The sequence below is a fragment of the Olea europaea genome, unplaced genomic scaffold (assembly GCF_002742605.1).
Source record: "Olea europaea var. sylvestris unplaced genomic scaffold, O_europaea_v1 scaffold1784, whole genome shotgun sequence".
Lineage (NCBI taxonomy): Eukaryota > Viridiplantae > Streptophyta > Magnoliopsida > Lamiales > Oleaceae > Olea > Olea europaea.
Genome location: NW_019235575.1, coordinates 102,198 through 119,957, shown reverse-complemented (window position 1 = coordinate 119,957; position 17,760 = coordinate 102,198). Strand labels below are relative to the sequence as shown.

Genomic DNA, 17,760 nt, shown 5'->3' with positions numbered 1-17,760 from the left:
GTACAATTTACCATGACAACCTGATCTTAAACGGCGCATTTTTTACCCACAACTCTGAATTGCCATTCCTTTTTTGCATTAACTCCAAATTCAACCTGATATTTTTCACATTTTTGGACGAGTTGGCTCGGCCCACGAGCCACTGAGCTCGTTGGACGGGACCCCCCGCTCGGCTCAAGCTCGGGCTCATCATTTGACGAGCCCGAGCAGCTCACGAGTCGAGTCGGCTCGGCCCAATTGACATCTCTACCTAAGGCCCATGTGCTGCCCGGGTGGAAGTACAATTTGCTATGACAACCTGATTTTAAATGGCGCATTTTTTACCCACAACTCTGAATTGCCATTCCTTTTTTGCATTAACTCCAAATTCAACTATCTTTCAATGGTATAACATTCGTCATGTTGTTCCAAATGTTATGCTTTGATTTCTTAACAATGCCAACACGTAGCTCCTAGTTTCACTTTTTCGGCCTTTGGATATTTGATCCTCACTTTTAGGTCCATCCAATTTGATCCTCCAACTTTCAAACATGTTCAATAGGCCCTTCATATTTTATTTTCTTCAACTTTGGTCCTTCATATTCCATGAATGTGCAAGGTTATCCACAAAGTTATAATTTCATCTGCTTTTAGTCCCCAAACTCCTCCAAAGCTTTCAATTAACTTGTCGAACTTCCCAGCAATAAAACGCTTCCATCATTTTGTCCAATTTAAGTCTTTTTTTTATCTTTCTTTTTTTACCTCCTTTATGCTTAATTCACCTCCAAGTCAGGATTTTCACTTATGAAAGTAATATGCAGTTTACACTTATCATAGGCATTATTCATAATTTAATGCATCTTGTACACGATTAAAATTTATTTTTAACTTTCCAAACTCGAGCATTTAGTGCCAACTTAATACTATTTATCAAATACGATTTACTAACTCTTAATGTGCAATAATTTGAAATATTACATTTTACATAGAGCAACTACAAGATATCATCGTTATTCAATCTCAACATTAAATGCCAATCAAAAGTACTATAGAAAGGATACCGAAGCATAAAAGTATCATAATTCTACCGAACTATCAATATTTGTAAATTATATATGTAATACAAAAAAAATAGTGATGAATAAGTGAATAGTATTAGTAGATCCCTCAGTTGTATGAATAAAAACTGACATTGAATGATTATAAACAATTTATAAACATAATCCAAATAAAAGCATATCACATATAGATCATGTACATTTTATATGTTTGTTTGGTAAAAATTATAAGCTGTTCAAATTGTTATTTTAGCACACATAAAAAAAGAGTTTGTTATGCCTATAAATTATCATTCCATATTGGGTCATTTTATTGGACTCGAGCCAGGCCCATTAGTGTTGGGCCCCAAAGCCGAGGTTCTGACAATGCCAACCGAGGCGAAGCTGAGGCCCTAAGAAGTCTAGCCGAAGCGCCTATCGAGGCGCCTATTATTTTGCTCACCTCATATTGGGCTCAGACTTAGGCCCACTAACCCGTTTGGCCCGCTTCACATCCATTTCTCTATATATACGAATTCAACTCACACGATCAAGATATGTTCTACACTCTCTAGCCAAACTCCCATCTCCATACTATTGCACTCTATATATCTATCTCCGTCCGGCCGTTGACTTGATCGTCGGAGTGCAAACGGCCACCAGACTCTTTTCTTGTCCGGCCGCCTTTGCCTCCTGACGGGGTGCTACTTGCACAGGTTGCGAGGGGACGAGGCTAGAAAACCTGTTGGAGCCATTTTTGGAGGTCAACAGATTGGCATCGTTTGTGGAAAACGGTACGTTAACCATATTATACCAAGTACCAAAAGGTCAACGAAAATTGAAAAATTTTCGATCAGTGTTCTACCTAAAGAGAGGAGGCAGCAACATTTTTTTTTCCGAAGAAGATTACAACTACCAAAACAGAAAATAGCTACTGGAAGGTAGCGTGAAAAATTTCCTTGAAAGAAGGAGCTTTCCGGCAAAAGGGCTAAATAAACCCACCATGAAAAGGCTATAGGAAGCTCTGGTATTTAGAAGGCAGCTGAAACCAATATTTCATCAAGTTCTCTACTGTCCATTGAAAGGGAGAAATAAAGCACAAAATGTGAAGAAACAATCAAAGGAGAGGAAGAACTAAAAAAACTCGTGAAAGCTCAAGAACACGCCAGCGAGTCTTCAAGATAACTGCAATTATGTTTTTCTTGGCCGCCATCTTTACCATTATTCAACTTGATTTTTCTATTAAAAAAAATGGACAAGGGTGGTTGTATACAAATTGCTTGGTAAAATGGTTCAATTGGAAATGTGCGACCGTCGAAGCAAACTTCCTGCCTAGCAATCTACGGTAGTCGTCGTAAAAGGCCCTTCAGGCAACGACCATTTTCAGCCATTTAAATCCCAGGAAAAGCTTCTGGAACGTGAATTCAATACTTCTTTAGACCCGTCCTTTCACTTGCCCATGAATTTTTTCCAAAGATCACTACAAGGTATGTAAAGCATTGAATATGGAAGTGACTTGTTTTTTCTTTACAGCTTTTGGTTGGGTGGTGTGCCCATTCCCGCCTATTTGTCGGGACGGGTCAACCAATTAACTTTGGGTTTCTTTCACATCGTTGGGCCTTATTCACAAAGTGGATCCAAAAAATTAGACCCATTAGTTTAAGAGAGTTGGGCCTAGAGTTATATTTTGCTTTGGTCCTTTTGGCATTGAATAGATATTGTTGGGCTAATGCAATTTATTACCACTTTATGTCTATAAATATAATTGGGCTGCTACCATTCCTCTTTTTGGACCCGAGATTTTTTAAAATTCCATTTGGGGTGTCCCTTGTTCTGCATTGCAAATTATTCAGCTTGGAGCAAAGATAACCTATTGGCCCCAATTGTTGAAGTTACTATTTAAATGGCAACCTAGTCAACCTTCTGTCATCCCAATAAAAGAGCACTGAATTGAGACCCCGAGCTTGTTTTTACATGGGTTGTGGTTGAGCATTGAAAACGCTCAGCCCAGGAGCATAAATCCCCAACTCAAACACATTTGGGGAAAAAATCGTGGAGTTATAATATATGCATTCTGGCCATTTGATAGAATTTTTTAACGAACTTCATATTTGATTATTGGCTTCTGCTTTTCCGTTATTTTGCTCATTCGGTAATATTTTGAATGGAAAATGGCAATGCACTTCCAAGGCCCAGCTGTATATCAAGGTATTCATGATGTGATTTTTGCGATGGATTAGAAAGGAATATAAATTTTTGGTACGGCACAAATACGAGTTGCCGGGAAATTAAAAATTGTGATTACACATCCTACACCTTTCCAGCTCCAATGCTATCACTAGCAACCCTTCATATTTTCTCATCAAGATTATTATTTATTTGGGTTTTGTTGCCACTACCATCTTTACCTCAGAAGTTCTTAAGAGAGATCATTGGTACACTACAATTATTCGACCAAATGCCTAATCACACCATAAAGACGAGCCGATCTCGTGGTTTCCTTATTATTGAACGCGAGCCTTTGCTTGTGGATTTGTTATTATCAAATAAATTTTATAAGTCATTGTTCCTTGAATAAAGGAAGAGACAATATTTTATAAGTCCCCATTCCTTGAATAAAGGAAGATGCAATATCTTTGAGTTCTCATTCCTTGAATAAAGGAAGAGGCGGCATTTTGGATTCCTCATTCCTTGAAAAAAGGAAGGGGTAAATTGCCAGACGTGTTTGCCCTTGAAAAAGAACCCTTTCCTAGTGTTGTTTGCCAGATGTTTATCCCTGGCTTCGCGGGATGCTTATTCCTCACCTCGTTATTGTCAAGCCTAGCTCTAAGTCCTCGTTTATCCGAGGCCAGCATATAAGACTCCGATAGTTCGACAGTTATATACGAGATGTCTATTCCCCACTTCGCCAGATGCTTATCCCTGGCTCAGCGAGACTTTTCCTTGCTTCATTATCGCCGAGCTTAGCTTTAAGCCCTCGTCTATTCGAGGTCAGCTTATAAGACTCCGATAGTTCGACAGTTCGCCAGATGTTTATCCCTGGTTTCGCGGGATGCTTATTCACCGCCTCATTATCGTCGAGCCTAGCTCTAAGTCCTCGTTTATCCGAGGCCAGCTTATAAGACTCCGATCGTTCAACAGTTCGCCAGATGTTTATCCCTGGCTTCGCGGGATGCTTATTCTCCGTCTCATTATCGTCGAGCCCAGCTCTAAGTCCTCGTTTATCTGAGGCCAGCTTATAAGACTCCGATTGTTTGACACTTCGCCAGATGTTTGTCCCTGGCTTCGCGGGACGCTTATTCCCCGCCTCATTATCGTCGAGCCTAGCTCTAAGTCCTTATCTATCCGAGGCTAGCTTATAAGACTCCGATCGTTTGACAGTTCGCTAGATGTTTATCCCTGGCTTCGCGGGATGCTTATTCACTGCCTCATTATCGTTGAGCCTAGCTATAAGTCCTCGTTTATCCGAGGCCAACTTATAAGACTCTGATCGTTCGACACTTCGCCAGATGTTTATCCCTGGCTTCGCGGGATGCTTATTCACCGCCTCATTATCGTCGAGCCTAGCTCTAAGTCCTTGTTTATCCGAGGCCAGCTTATAAGACTCCGATCGTTCGACACTTCGCCAGATGTTTGTCCTTGGCTTCGCGGGACGCTTATTCCCCGCCTCATTATCGTCGAGCCTAGCTCTAAGTCCTCATCTATCCAAGACCAGCTTATAAGTTTCCAAGAGTTCGACAGTTCACCAGATGCTTATCACTGGCTCAACGAGACTATACCTCGCCTCACTATCGTTGAGCTTGGCTCTAAGTCCTCATCATTCTGAGGCAAGCCACTAAGACTCCGATAGTTCGACAGTTATATGCGGGATGTCTATTCCCCACTTCGCCAGATGCTTATCCCTGGCTCAGCGAGACTTTTCCTCGCTTCACTATCGCAGAGCTTAGCTTTAAGCCCTCGTCTATTCGAGGCCAGCTTATAAGACTTCGATAGTTCGACAGTTCGCCATATGTTCATCCCTGGCTTCGCGAGATGTCTTTTCCTCGCGCCTCACTATCGTCGAGCTTAGCTTTAAGCCCTCGTCTATTCGAGACCAGCTTATAAGACTCCAATAGTTCGACTCTTCACCAAACATATGTTCCCCGGCTTCGCAAGATGAGTATCTCTCACCTCACTATCGTCGAGCTTCGCTTTAAGTCCTCGTCTACCCCAGGCTAGCTTATAAGACTTCGATAGTTTGACAGTTCATCAGATGTTTATTCAAGGCTCTGCAAGATATTTTCCTCACTTCTCACTATCGTCGAGCCTGACTCTAAGTCTTCGTCATTCCGAGGTAAATCACTAAGGCTCCGATAGTTCGAGACTTATTCACGGGATGTCTATCCCCCACCTCACCAGATGCTATCCACAGCTTGACAAAGCTTCAACTCTCCTGACGCGGAGTCCCCTGCGGGTCATCGCCTCGGTTGCAGCGTTGCAAAAGCTTTACCGACCTTCAGCCATCTCCCGCATCGATCGTAGATGAGCTCTTCACTCAGCTTTACAAAGTTTAGACGCATCTGACGCGGAGTCTCCTGTGGGTCATCGCCTCGGTGACTGCGTTCCCTCCTAAGCTTTACAAAGTTTTAGCCGTCTCTCAACGCGTCATCCCCTGTGGGTCAGCACATCGGTGGCAGATGAGCTCCTTCCTCAAGCAAGCATTGAAGCTTCAGCACCTTAGTTGAAGATGTGTCCCGACCTTCAGCTTCACAACCTTTAGCATCTCCCATCCGTCGTCCTATGAGTCAGCGCTTCAGTAGAGACAGCTGAACCTACGACCGCAGCAGCAACCATACACTCAGCTGATCTTAAAAAGTCAACGGCTGGTATACATCAATATGCTTCAGTATCAGGACAACTACTTATATTCAGTCCAGAGCATCGCCTCTGCTATTGCATTCAGAGCACCGTCTCTGCTATCAGAGTATCGCCTCTGCTACTCCATCTAAAACATCGCCTTTGCTACTACAATCAGAGCATTACTGCTGCATCCAACGCATCACCTTTGTCGCCTATGCTACTTACATTTAAAGCATCGCTTCTACATCAACTTTATCACAATGGTACTTCAAATCCGACCCGTATATAAATATTCGGCTCAGACTTGGGGGGCTGCATATTACTGCTAGCATACGCATCACATTACTGCTTCCAAGTATGAGTGACATATCACTGCTACAATGTCATACATTATACACATCACATTACTGCTTCCAAGTATGAGTGACATATCACTGCTACAATGTCATACATTATACACATCACATTACTGCTTCCAAACATGAATGACATATCACTGCTACCATGTCATACATTATTTTCATCATAGCCAGTACGTATGTCGTATCATCATTATTTTCATTTTATTGTCGACATCATGTTACTTGCTTTACTATAGCACTACCGATACACTGAGCTGTGCGAGCACATGATTTACTATGATGAATGATAGACCCTCTGCACATATCTTGGAGAAATGTGATATGTTACACCTTATGAGCATTTGAAGGGGCAAATGGACCCCAAATTGATTTGGTATATGTGTTGTGGATATATTGTATTGTATTACAGGATTGTTTAGTCCATATTAAGAGGAGATGCTGCTGGAATTTTCAAAAAATATATGCAGTATATCTTTCGAGACAATTTGTAAGCCTTCACTTATTCTGACTCACATTTTTTGAGGCGGTTCGTAAGTCCTCACTTATTGGAACAACTCATATTTCTCGAGGCAATTCGTAAGTCCTCGCCTATTCGAGATCGAGGTATATTCTCGAGACAGTTTGTAAGCCCTCATTTATTGGAGCTACGTATCTCTCTGAGGCAATCTATAAGACCTCGACTATTTCTGAGTTTATATTTCAAGTCCGACCCGCATATAAATAATACGATTTGAACTTGGGGGGCTACTGTTATGCCTATAAATTATTACTCCATATTGGATCATTTTATTGAACCCGAGTCAGACCCATTAGTGTTGGGCCCCAAAGCCGAGGCTTTGACAAGGCCAACCGAGGCGAAGCTGAGGCCCTAAGAAGTCTAGCCGAAGCGCTTGCCGAGACGCCTATTATTTTGCTCACCTCGTATTGGGCTCAGACTTAGGCCCACTAACCCGTTTGGCCCGCTTCACATCCATTTCTCTATATATACGGATTCAACTCACACAATCAAGGTATGTTCTACACTCTCTAGCCAAACTCTCATCTCCGTACTATTACACTCTATTTATCTATCTCCGTCCGGCCGTTGACTTGATCGTTGGAGTGCAAACGGTTGCCGGACTCTTTTCTTGTCCGGCCGCCTTTGCCTCCTAACGGGGTGCTACTTGCGCAGGTTGCGAGGGGGTGAGGTTAGAGAATCTGTTGGAGCCAATTTTGGAGGTCAACAGAGTTCAAGTCGTGAACTAAGTCCACGAAGAAGAAGTACACTTTATACGTGAAAAGAAAGTCAACATAAGATCAAACAATCCTGATTCTTCCTCTTTTATATTTTATTTTCATGTTCTGAAAGGAATTTCAATATATTCTTTTTAAACCGAGTTCATCATATAAAAGAGTTTTGTCAACTCTTAACGGTCCAATTTTAAAGTGGACCTGATTTTTTCTCTCTTCATTAAGCTATTCTAGATTTTTTGTATCATTCACTCGACCAAAGTCCACAATAAGCTCACATAAAGACAAATTAGTAGAACACTTTTTCTAGAATTTTTTTTGAAGTGTAATATATGTGGCATTCGGTGGAGTTGATGGAATAATCAATAGTCTAGTAAAAGGAGGAAAAAAATAAATAAATAATCGCAAGCTGAATGAATAGTATTGGTTTTTCACCGGATTAATGATTTTTGTACCAAATTTGCATGTGTTTTAGACTAATAAATTAGTTTGTCTTAGTTTCTTAAAATTAAATCATTTACACATGATAATTCATAATAAAATGGAGGATGATCTACTCGACAAGCACAATTTCTTCATATTTTGCTTTAAATATTTTAGTTCGTTATATTATTGAGTTTTTCTAATTTCACTCCCTAAAAACAACCTTTAGCCCCCTCTCTGCAGTATCAATATGATTGTTAAATTATTTTCTTGATTTATATACTCTCTAACATATTAATCCATGTAGAAAATATTAATAAATTACTCCATTCATGGTAAAACTTTGATGAACAATAACTAATGAAATTACCAAATTGAACAAATATTTGTACTTTGATATAAAGAATCATGAATTTATGTTGTATTAACCAATTGATTTTAAAAAAAAAAAATGATCTTACGTCAAGAGATCAAATTAAATGCAGCAAAAAGTAAGGTTTTATTTTAGTACCACGCCGAAAACAGAAGAAAAGAAAGAAAAAAAATTGAAAAAGAGGGGATCATGATCATCAAATCAACTGATCATCACTTGAGGGTCTGTTATTCTTCCTGCTTAAAGCCTCTGCCACCATCAGTCTTCCTTTCTTGTTCACCTGGAAATCTGGTTTCTCCAAGTCTTTCATTTTCAAATTTGATTCTTCGCCGCTCAGGTTTGCAAATGATTTTGATTTTCCTCTGTAGAAATTCGACAGTCCTCTCCTGTAAAACATTTGGTAAATATGAATAGAACAAACCTTAAGATGCATGGAAATTAAAATAAGAAAACACGACACAGCGAGATTACTGACTTTATTGGAAGAGAGTCTTCCAGGGAAGCTATAGAGTTAAGGGCAGCATTGACAAGTTCACTTTGAACTTCGTTCTCATCAACATCATCGTCACTTGGTTGTCCAATACTGGACGATGATGTTGTCACCGGCGGCCTCGGAAGAGGAATTCGACGTTCGTGACTTATTTTTCCTCCACCATTTCCAGCACCGCTCATTCCTCCAGGGCTTCCACTGGTTACCACCCTGGACATGGCTAAGGGAAAATTTGAGTAATAATAGTAGTAAACAGCGGCCGCTTTTATAGAGAGGAAATGAAATTAAGGGGTACAGGGGATAGATTAAAGTTGGTGGAGGTTAAGGAAATCTGGGAGTATTCCCCCGAATTTGACATGTAATCAAGTGATGAGTGTGTTCTCTTCTATATCACCGTCACTTCCATGTTTTAGAGGGATAGTGAGAGAGATATAGTGAGAGAGAATAGGCGTTGTATACTTGTATGTATGAATAAATTATTGGAATAACGGAAGTAGACCCCGCTTGACTGCTGACGTTTCTTAGGGATTGAGTCAAGAGGTGGAATTTGTCCGATCCTAAACCTCAACTCGGGCCGGGTTTTGGCATTAATATTGGAAGGTAGAGTTATAAATTAACTCAACTTTAATTCAACGAAATTTGCTATTTGTACATGAGATGTACAAATTTCTTTATTTCAAATTTAATTGCGACTCCAAATCTTTATTTCACATTCCTCAATAAAATGTTTGTTAGCCATTTCAACCTTAAAAACTCATACGCGTGCCACTTACTAAGGAAGGCAAAATCTCCAGCTTCGTCCCTGGCGCATGTCACCCACAATGCGCCCCTGGTGATTGGAGCGAGAATGGGGAACACGGTTTCTAACCAAACTATTTTTTTTTTCCTATTATATTTTATATATTTTTAAATTTAAATATTATTTTTAAAAAAAATAAACGAGCGCGGAAAATAGAAATATTTTAATCTCTATATTCTGACTTTATTATTGTAAATCTTGTATTTTCTCTCTAGTTTATAGTACGTTATCACCACGAAATTATAATCAGTTGAGTTAGCAAAACTTATTAATCTTCCTATTAACGAATCCCTAACGAAGTTGGTAGAAAAATTCATTCATCTATCGTTCGAAGAAAGAGATGAAACTTTAATCAATTGAGTTTACAAAAGAAATCTTCTTTTTAGCACAAAGAAAATGTTAGTTTTATTTTAACTTTGAATTGCATAACACAGAGGTATAGTTATTCTATCAAGTTGTATTGTTTTAATTATACCAATTTATGATTTATATTATTCTTGGAAAAAGAAATAATTTAAATAAGTATTTCAGAAAAATATTATATCTTTGCTTGAAAAAGGAATATTATATTTGTATTGCTCTTGAAAAATCAATGTTTCACACATAACAGTATTTAAAAATAATATTGTATTGTTACTCTTTAAAAAAGTATTTAAAAATAATATGTATAAATCATATACATCTTAATGTTTTTAAAGAATAAATTATTATTATTTCTTCCTAAATAAATATATGAATTTATATGAACACTGGTTTAGAAAAATATTGAATTGATATCCTAAAAAGACATGACTGTATATATTCTGGAAGAGTTGTATTATTAATTCGGAAGAAGTATAATTTTATTTCTATTAACATGTCTTTGAGCTAATAACTTGATCTTGAAGAGCACAAGTCAATTTTCTAGAAGAATTAAATCATTGCCCTGAATAAGCAGTATTTTTTATGTCAATTTTTTTGAAGACTACTTCGTTGTGCTCTTGAAGTAGCACAAATCTCAAAAAAATCAATATTTCGGAATAATATTACTATATTCCTTCTGAAATAGAATCAATGAAATACATAAAAGTCTATTGATTGATCTTATTTGTGATACGAAAGTGACAATGAAGAACATTAGTCCTTCAATATATTATGGGATATGTCACATCCAAGTTATTATATCGAGCTTATCATGACTCCCTGAAGAAGCTATGGATGAATGATTGAAACCAATATCAATATAGTACCAAGTTCTGCAAATTTAATTAAAGGCACTAGTAGAGTCAATATTATATGACATGGAGGGACAAAGTTTAATATTTATAGTAATTTGGTCTTCACTAAATTAAAGAGGAACCTACAAGTTTCTAAAACGTGTGTTATGATTGGTACTATATAGATATTAGTATCATTGAACCTCTTATATTATTGAACTAGAGTTGTAATTATTGAATATTTATATATGATCAATTAGATCATCATTGAATCAATAATGATTCAAAATTGAGAATTTAAATGGACATTCAATAAAAAATCAGAAAAATCTTCAATCCAATGAATTTTCATATAATGTTTGTTCTCTGTATCATGAACTGATCATGGATAATCCCTGGTTAAAGTTGGGACTAAATCTCTATAATCTTAAAAAAATAATTAGGATGATATATGATGCTTGTCACCTCCACGTTGATCATCTAGATATAATTTTATCTAATAAATTCATTTACTAAATGATTATATGATGTTCACAACCTAAAATTTGTGATATACTTAGTCAAATTTGAAATTATGAGTATAATTTTAGATTACACCATCAAGACGATATCATGTGTCAATGCTAGTGAGTCCACAATCCAAAACTTTTGATAAATGGTGGTTGAGATGACGATAAATGGTTAAAAACAATTGATTTTTAAGTGCCTACAATTAATTTATAAACAACTACTATTAAGAATAAAGTACTTCTCACTAGGAAATATTTCAATTTTACAATATGCATACTAGTGGAATTTTCAACTTGGGATGATGATAAACTGTTTAACACAAATGATCGTCAAGTACTTTCAATTAATTTCTTAATTAATATTTTTGAGAACAAAATGCTTTTCATTTCCATATAGAGAATTTGCAATTTTATGAATATGCATAGTAGTGACATTTTCAACTTAGAATTTGATGAAAATTATTTAAAGTTTTTAAATTTAATATACATTATTAATGCCTAATTTAAATATTAACAAATACAAACTTATCAATAAAACCTCATATTTATAACATCATAAATTAAGATATGATGCTAAATACAATATGAGCATATAATTTAACCATTCTCACAGTCGCCGAACTTTCCCCTCCCATAGCATTTTCACCATCATCCCCATCTTACAGGGACATTCTCAACTAAGATTTTGATAAATTTTAAAAATTATTCTAAATTCAGGTGTCTTCAATTGAGATTTTAATAAAATTTTACAATTTTTCGTGGGATTCTTATGAATTTTGTGAACATTTATTCAAATTCAACAAATTTATTAGATTTATAATCTTTTAAAATCTATCAAAATCTTAATTGAGGGTACTCCCCTTAATCTTTTTCCGAGGAATCAAGAAGTATGAATGCACCCCAAAACTCCACCTTCATCGAAATACCACCCAAATCTTTACCACCATCCATTCTCATCGTTATTGGATATCCATTTGTTGATGTTGCCAACCCCTCTTTACCCATGGCATATTTACCACCATCGCCTCTTAATCTTTTTTGTGAAGAGCCAAGAAATGTGAACATGTTTATAGAACATATCAATTTTTTTTATTTTGTATGTGCTTTCGTCTGCGACTCTATGTGCAATGGGGAACAATGGCATTGCTTTGAATGAATTGTGGATGGGACCTTGTATATGTGTGATAGTGGCAGTTGAATTGAGGTAACGATGGTGACAGTGGATCTAGTGATTGATATGATGGTGAATCTAGTGATTGATGTGGCAGTGATGATGGCGGCAACCTCGGCGAATTTTCTTGGTTATGGTTGTTTTTGTGTTTTTGGGATGTGGTCGCAGCAGTGGATAGTGGTGTTTTTTGTGGTTTCAAATCTTGAGGTCGGCCATGGATTATAATGAGATGTTAAGATATGGTGGTGATTGTGCTCGATTTGACTAGTGATGGCATTGATGGTGGTGGAAATATGTAGCAGCAGTGGTGGTGGTAGAATTGGAGATTTCTTTTTGATGTGGCGATGATGGTGATGTTGTAACGACGAATGTTACAGGTAGTAGTAGCAATGTGACACTGATAGTGTAACAATAAATGTTACAAGTGTGGAATCGACGATGGTGGTGTAACAATGAATGAATGTTACAAGTGGTGGTGGCGGTAACCACGGTAACGATGGAAACATGCAACAAAATGTGTGTAGCCCATAGTGTTACAAGTGATGGAATAGGTGGCGGCAGCTTTGAATGCAGGGGATGTGAAATGCGCATAACACATTTTGCAAAATGTAATACATTGTGGTACAAATTTATTGTATTAAAAAAAATTAAGATAAGTAACATTTTTAAGAGTATTTGTGAATTAGTCCCTTTTTTAATTTTTTGAATAAATAAATAAATTCCATTGAGCTGAACACAAATGAGCCCTCCATGTTGGATTCAACATCTACCCGCTTATACTGGCTCGTGTCAGGTCTTGACCAGCACAACACATTTTAAGGGTCGATAAAAGTGCTTTTATTTGCAAAAATGTTTTTATTTTAACTCTTATTACTCGTTTATGGCAAATTGTGTATACATCTGTAATCACATTTCGGATGCTTCATAGGACAAGGCTGCAAATACACTAAACAAAATGGTAACACGATGATCACAATCAATTATCTTCGCACTTGATTCACATTTGAAATTACCACCATCGTTTACTTCTAAACTTGCTAAAGCAATTCAATCATCTTTAGTTGGTCCGACTGGAGTCCTGGAGAGAATAGGAGCTCCATTTGCTCGAGTATTCTCTTCCGATGCATTGCCCAAAAAAGAAGCTTGATTTTCGACTTCCTCTTCTGATCGGTTGCCTACCAAAGCAACTTGAGATTCACGAATTTCCTCTCTTGAAGCGTCCCTAGAAACAGCAGCTTCATTGTTTTGGACATTCTCTTGCGTTACATTTTCTGAGCTAGAAAGAGTGGCTTCTGCTACAGTTCTTGCAGTTCCAGCATTTGGAACTTGTGCTTGCCGAGCTTCAGCTGGTGTAGAGGCATTTTTCATAGTCAAGGAGCAATTGGTGATTGGCGCTTTCGCCAAGCCATTACGAATAAAACGCACGTTACTTGGCAGTTGATTCGAGAGACCTGTTGTCAAGGATTTAATTATAGAGCCTCCTCCAGCAATGGTACAAACGGCATTCTGAGAAAGTGGAGCCTCAATTTCCGATGAAGCAACAGGGGTTTTAACAATGCAGGCCCCAGCAGCAACTGCAGCCATGGAACCCTGGGTCTGAGTAGGATTTGTTGATGGTCTTTTCAGTGATGGTACACCAATCGACGATGTTTCAACAAAAACAGGATGGTTGGAGTTGCCTGCTTTGCTATTTGACGATGTACCACCTGTTACAGTTTCAACCAGTAATCAGTGAAAGCTAGTAAATCAAAAGTCTAATTAGCACTGGGCTCTCCAACCTTTCACGTAGTGTGGTTCTGAGTTCTAAACTTTCTAAAGTGAGGTTTTGGGTCCCCAACACAACATTATTCAAATTTTTGAATTTGGGTCCGCACATGATGGAAACCATCAATATCGACATTAAAATCGTATGCAGCTTTCACGTGACTCAAAGTTGGCATTAAGTGGCTTGACAATTTTTCCCTCCAGCTTTATGTCACGTGAAAATCCCATTCAATTATTATGCCCATGATGGTTTCCGTAACGTGGGGACCCAAATTCACATTTAAATGAGTTGGGGACCCAAAACCACAACAATTGAAAGATTAGGGAGCCCAGCCATAATCTTCCATAAAATAAATGAATGCATAATGAGAAATTATAGTGGATGGACAAGTGGACAACATCTACAGCTTGTTTGGGAGCGATTTTTTGCCCAAAAAAATTAATTTTTTGACCGTTATTTCACTATTCCAGCCGTCATATTTGACTTCTTCTCTTTCAGGTGGATCCCACTTTTCTCCTAACGGTCAAAAAATCAATTCTCAAAATCATTCCCAAAGAGGCTCCTAAAGTCATTCCAGGTTATTTATTTGGGGACATTAATCAACAAATAAAAAGAAAGAGGGAAGAGAAAAACCAAAACACGTACGACAGAGAGATACTTGCATGCTCCAAGAGACCACATTCAAATTGTAAAAACAATCACGCAACAAGATACTTCACCAATTTGATTTTAAAATGTTTGAGAAAACATGCACATGAATCAAAACTGGAATGTGATCCCAAATTTATATCCAAACAACATTACAAGAACAATTCAACATCCATATATTAGTTTGAAAGAATTTCAATGACATTTTGCACAAAAGATGGACCTACTTTGTTTGACAAGAGATGCCGCCAACTTTCCATCTGCATAATATCGGATACTTAATAGTGACAAAAACTGTTCCCACGTCAATATGGCAATATGGTGTCAGCAGAATAGGATGATTTCCTACACAATTGTCAGTCTAATCGCCAAACTACATTTAGGTGACGCAGGCAATAAAGGAGTGAGAAAATGGATAAACAAAGTGAAAATTATTTGGGCATATACGAGCTTGTTTGGCCTTATTTGATAGCCCACAACAGTATCTTAAACTTTAAGTATTTTTAGGTGGGGTTTTTTAGTAATTTCCAAGATATGAGTGCTTCTACAGCTATTCCAAATTTCGACCCTTGGTATGATGGCATGGGATTCCAGGCATGATGCTTTCTTCATCTTTCCTCTTCTCTTATTTTCTTTAACTTTTTACTGTTTTTGAGTTCTGTTAGCAGCATCCAAAAATGCCCCCAAGTCTGTTCTTTTCCAACCTCTTTTGATAATCCAAGACTTCAACCGTTCAAAACCCATCCAGAATTACAGAAGAATAGAAAACCCCAAGGTTGTCCTACAAAGATAGGGTTAGTTGCAGAGAGAATTACCAGTATTTGATGCTGCCTTCAAATGATCACCCAATGGCATATCTAGGGCAAGGGAAATTGCTCTGCGAGCCGCATGAATCTCAGAAAGTTGTGAACTGGCTCCCGCATTCAAGTTGCCTTGCTTTTTCCTGATAGTGGCCCACCTCTGGAGATTTATTGTATTTCATTATAATCAGTATAAAATCTATTGGCAAATTATTAGTTAAACACAAAATCTATTTGACAGAACAGGATGGCCAGAAGTTCACAAACAAGATGGCATTAAATCATGTGATTCCAACATCTATGGCCAGTGTTTAACATAAAAGATAAAAGCTAATTATAGTTATTAGCCTGCTAATTATAGTTAGTAGCCTGCTAATTGCAGCACAGGCGGCACCTACTTTTACAAAAACTTATTATATCCCAGACGAGGATGGGAATCAGTTCATCAGCTATCATTATTGTCCAATTTCTTGATGCACATACATTTATTTGAAAGCTAATAATCTCTCTTCCTCACGTCAATGCACATTCTTCTTCTTTAGGGGTTCACATCTAAGTTCCATCATTCATGCTCTAGTCCAAACGAGGAACTTCCTGGATACATCAGCCTATCAACAGCCATACTTGTTTAAAAAAGTGCAAATATAATCATGTATAAAATTAAAAGGAAAAAAAAAATCCCAGAATTAATCACTCCAGATCTCCTCCATCCCACTCTATTCCAATCTAAAATAGAAGAATTGTGTCATACCAATCAGTTCTTAGGTCCGCTTTCTCGTTCTAAATGAATGAAAAGTTTCAAAAAATAAGGCATAACATATGACTAGGAAGTACACAGTTATAGAACTACGAGAACCTGAGATAGCTCTGACGGTTTCCTATCGCCCTTAAAATCTCCTTTCAAAACATTAGCCCAATTCCGTTCACCACATTTTTGCACAGCGGCGATGAGTTGCATATCCTCTTCTGCAGACCAAGGCTTTCTTTTCCTTCGGGTAGGCAAATTACTGCTTGTTGACACATTAGTTCGCCTTTTTTCAGAACATGTTACACTAGTAGCCAATTGCTGTTTTTGTACAGAAACTGGAATGGTAATATTTGTCCACTGCATACAACTAGCAAGATGTGAACCCTCTGAAGGAGCTGTGGACTTCTCACGGTTCGGTATATTTATAGTTAATGGCGCCTCAATAGTTGAGTTGGTTGAGAGATGGGAATCATTTAGAGTACCAGAGGCAATTAACACCTGGAGAAGGTAAGGACGTCTTTAGTGGATATACAAAGGAAAATTAGCATATGTGAGCTAACTAAAAGAAAAATAAATAGCATGTTATAATATTTTGAAGTATATAGCATAAGCATGCCAACAGAAATCAATTGTAGGATCCTAAAATAAGTTTAAATTGCAATCTGATTCAACCCACAAATAAATTTCTATTTTAGTAAACAATTCAATTTTTTCCCCAAACAATGTCCAGAGTAGCAGTTTCTAAAAGCAAAAACATTCAACTTATTGGCCATTAAGTTGCTCATGAGCAGGTCAAACTGACATTGTTCTCGTAAAAGCTCAGAAAGTTGTTGGGTAAAAAAAAGGTTAATATTCCCCTAGAAAGCACCCTGGTGTTTCTAAGCCCAGCAGGTAACAAGACAACTTACTACACAACTCATACATTTTCTGAAATTCAAAGATAAAAACTCCAGCACATAAAAAAATAAAAAAATACACCATTCCTGCCAGCAGTCCCCTCTTCCCACCCATTCAAGACTCATTGCTACTTGCTCTAGTGCCAGTAAACCTTCTCCAAACTGCAACCTCTCCACACCTTCCCTCACAATCTATAACCTTTCCCCACCAGTGACCCACTAACTCTCTTCCGTGGTCCCAACTTTCTCTTGTCACCGTTAACTCCTCCATATCATCCAGCCATCAATGCCAACAACTTCTCAACTCTCCCACCTTCCCCCACAACCATCGATACCACAACCCTAAATCAACTACCCCAATTCCCACATCAACACAGCTCAAGATATCAATTAGCAACAGAGATGGAAAGCAATAGAAAAGATAAAAGAAAGAAAATGGGGGGGGGGGGGGGGGGGGGGGGGGGGGGGGGGGGGGGGGGGGGGGGGGGGGGGGGG

The 17,760-nt window shown here is 37.9% G+C and overlaps 2 protein-coding genes across 3 annotated transcripts in view; both read right to left on the bottom strand.

Moving 5' to 3' along the window:
- Window positions 1-8,352: 8,352 nt before the first annotated feature.
- Window positions 8,353-9,116, bottom strand: LOC111378216. The gene is made up of 2 exons (XM_023001384.1): window positions 8,719-9,116; window positions 8,353-8,629 (listed from the first exon to the last, which is right to left on the bottom strand). Exons 1-2 carry the CDS (start codon window positions 8,949-8,951, stop codon window positions 8,440-8,442), a joined length of 423 nt encoding a protein of 140 aa, XP_022857152.1. The 5' UTR covers window positions 8,952-9,116; the 3' UTR covers window positions 8,353-8,439.
- Window positions 9,117-13,333: 4,217 nt separating this feature from the next.
- Window positions 13,334-17,760, bottom strand: part of LOC111378211 — a 7,948-nt gene continuing 3,521 nt past the window's right edge. The window contains exons 4-7 of one of the 2 annotated variants that reach the window (XM_023001379.1): window positions 16,478-16,867; window positions 15,637-15,781; window positions 15,049-15,081; window positions 13,334-14,114 (exon numbers count right to left, since the gene is read on the bottom strand). In XM_023001379.1, the coding sequence (XP_022857147.1) occupies window positions 13,456-14,114; window positions 15,049-15,081; window positions 15,637-15,781; window positions 16,478-16,867 (1,227 nt within the window). In that variant the 3' untranslated portion in view covers window positions 13,334-13,455. The remainder of the gene's footprint in view (window positions 14,115-15,048; window positions 15,082-15,636; window positions 15,782-16,477; window positions 16,868-17,760) is intronic. The other variant, XM_023001380.1, reaches the window with a different exon arrangement.

Bases quoted from the DNA above. Each gene is read 5' to 3' on its own strand.
- LOC111378216 (XM_023001384.1), bottom strand. From the start codon at position 8,951: ATGTCCAGGGTGGTAACCAGTGGAAGCCCTGGAGGAATGAGCGGTGCT. The intron at 8,630-8,718 runs GTCAGTAATCTC...AATGTTTTACAG, and splicing joins GAAGACTCTCTTCCAATAAA to GAGAGGACTGTCGAATTTCT.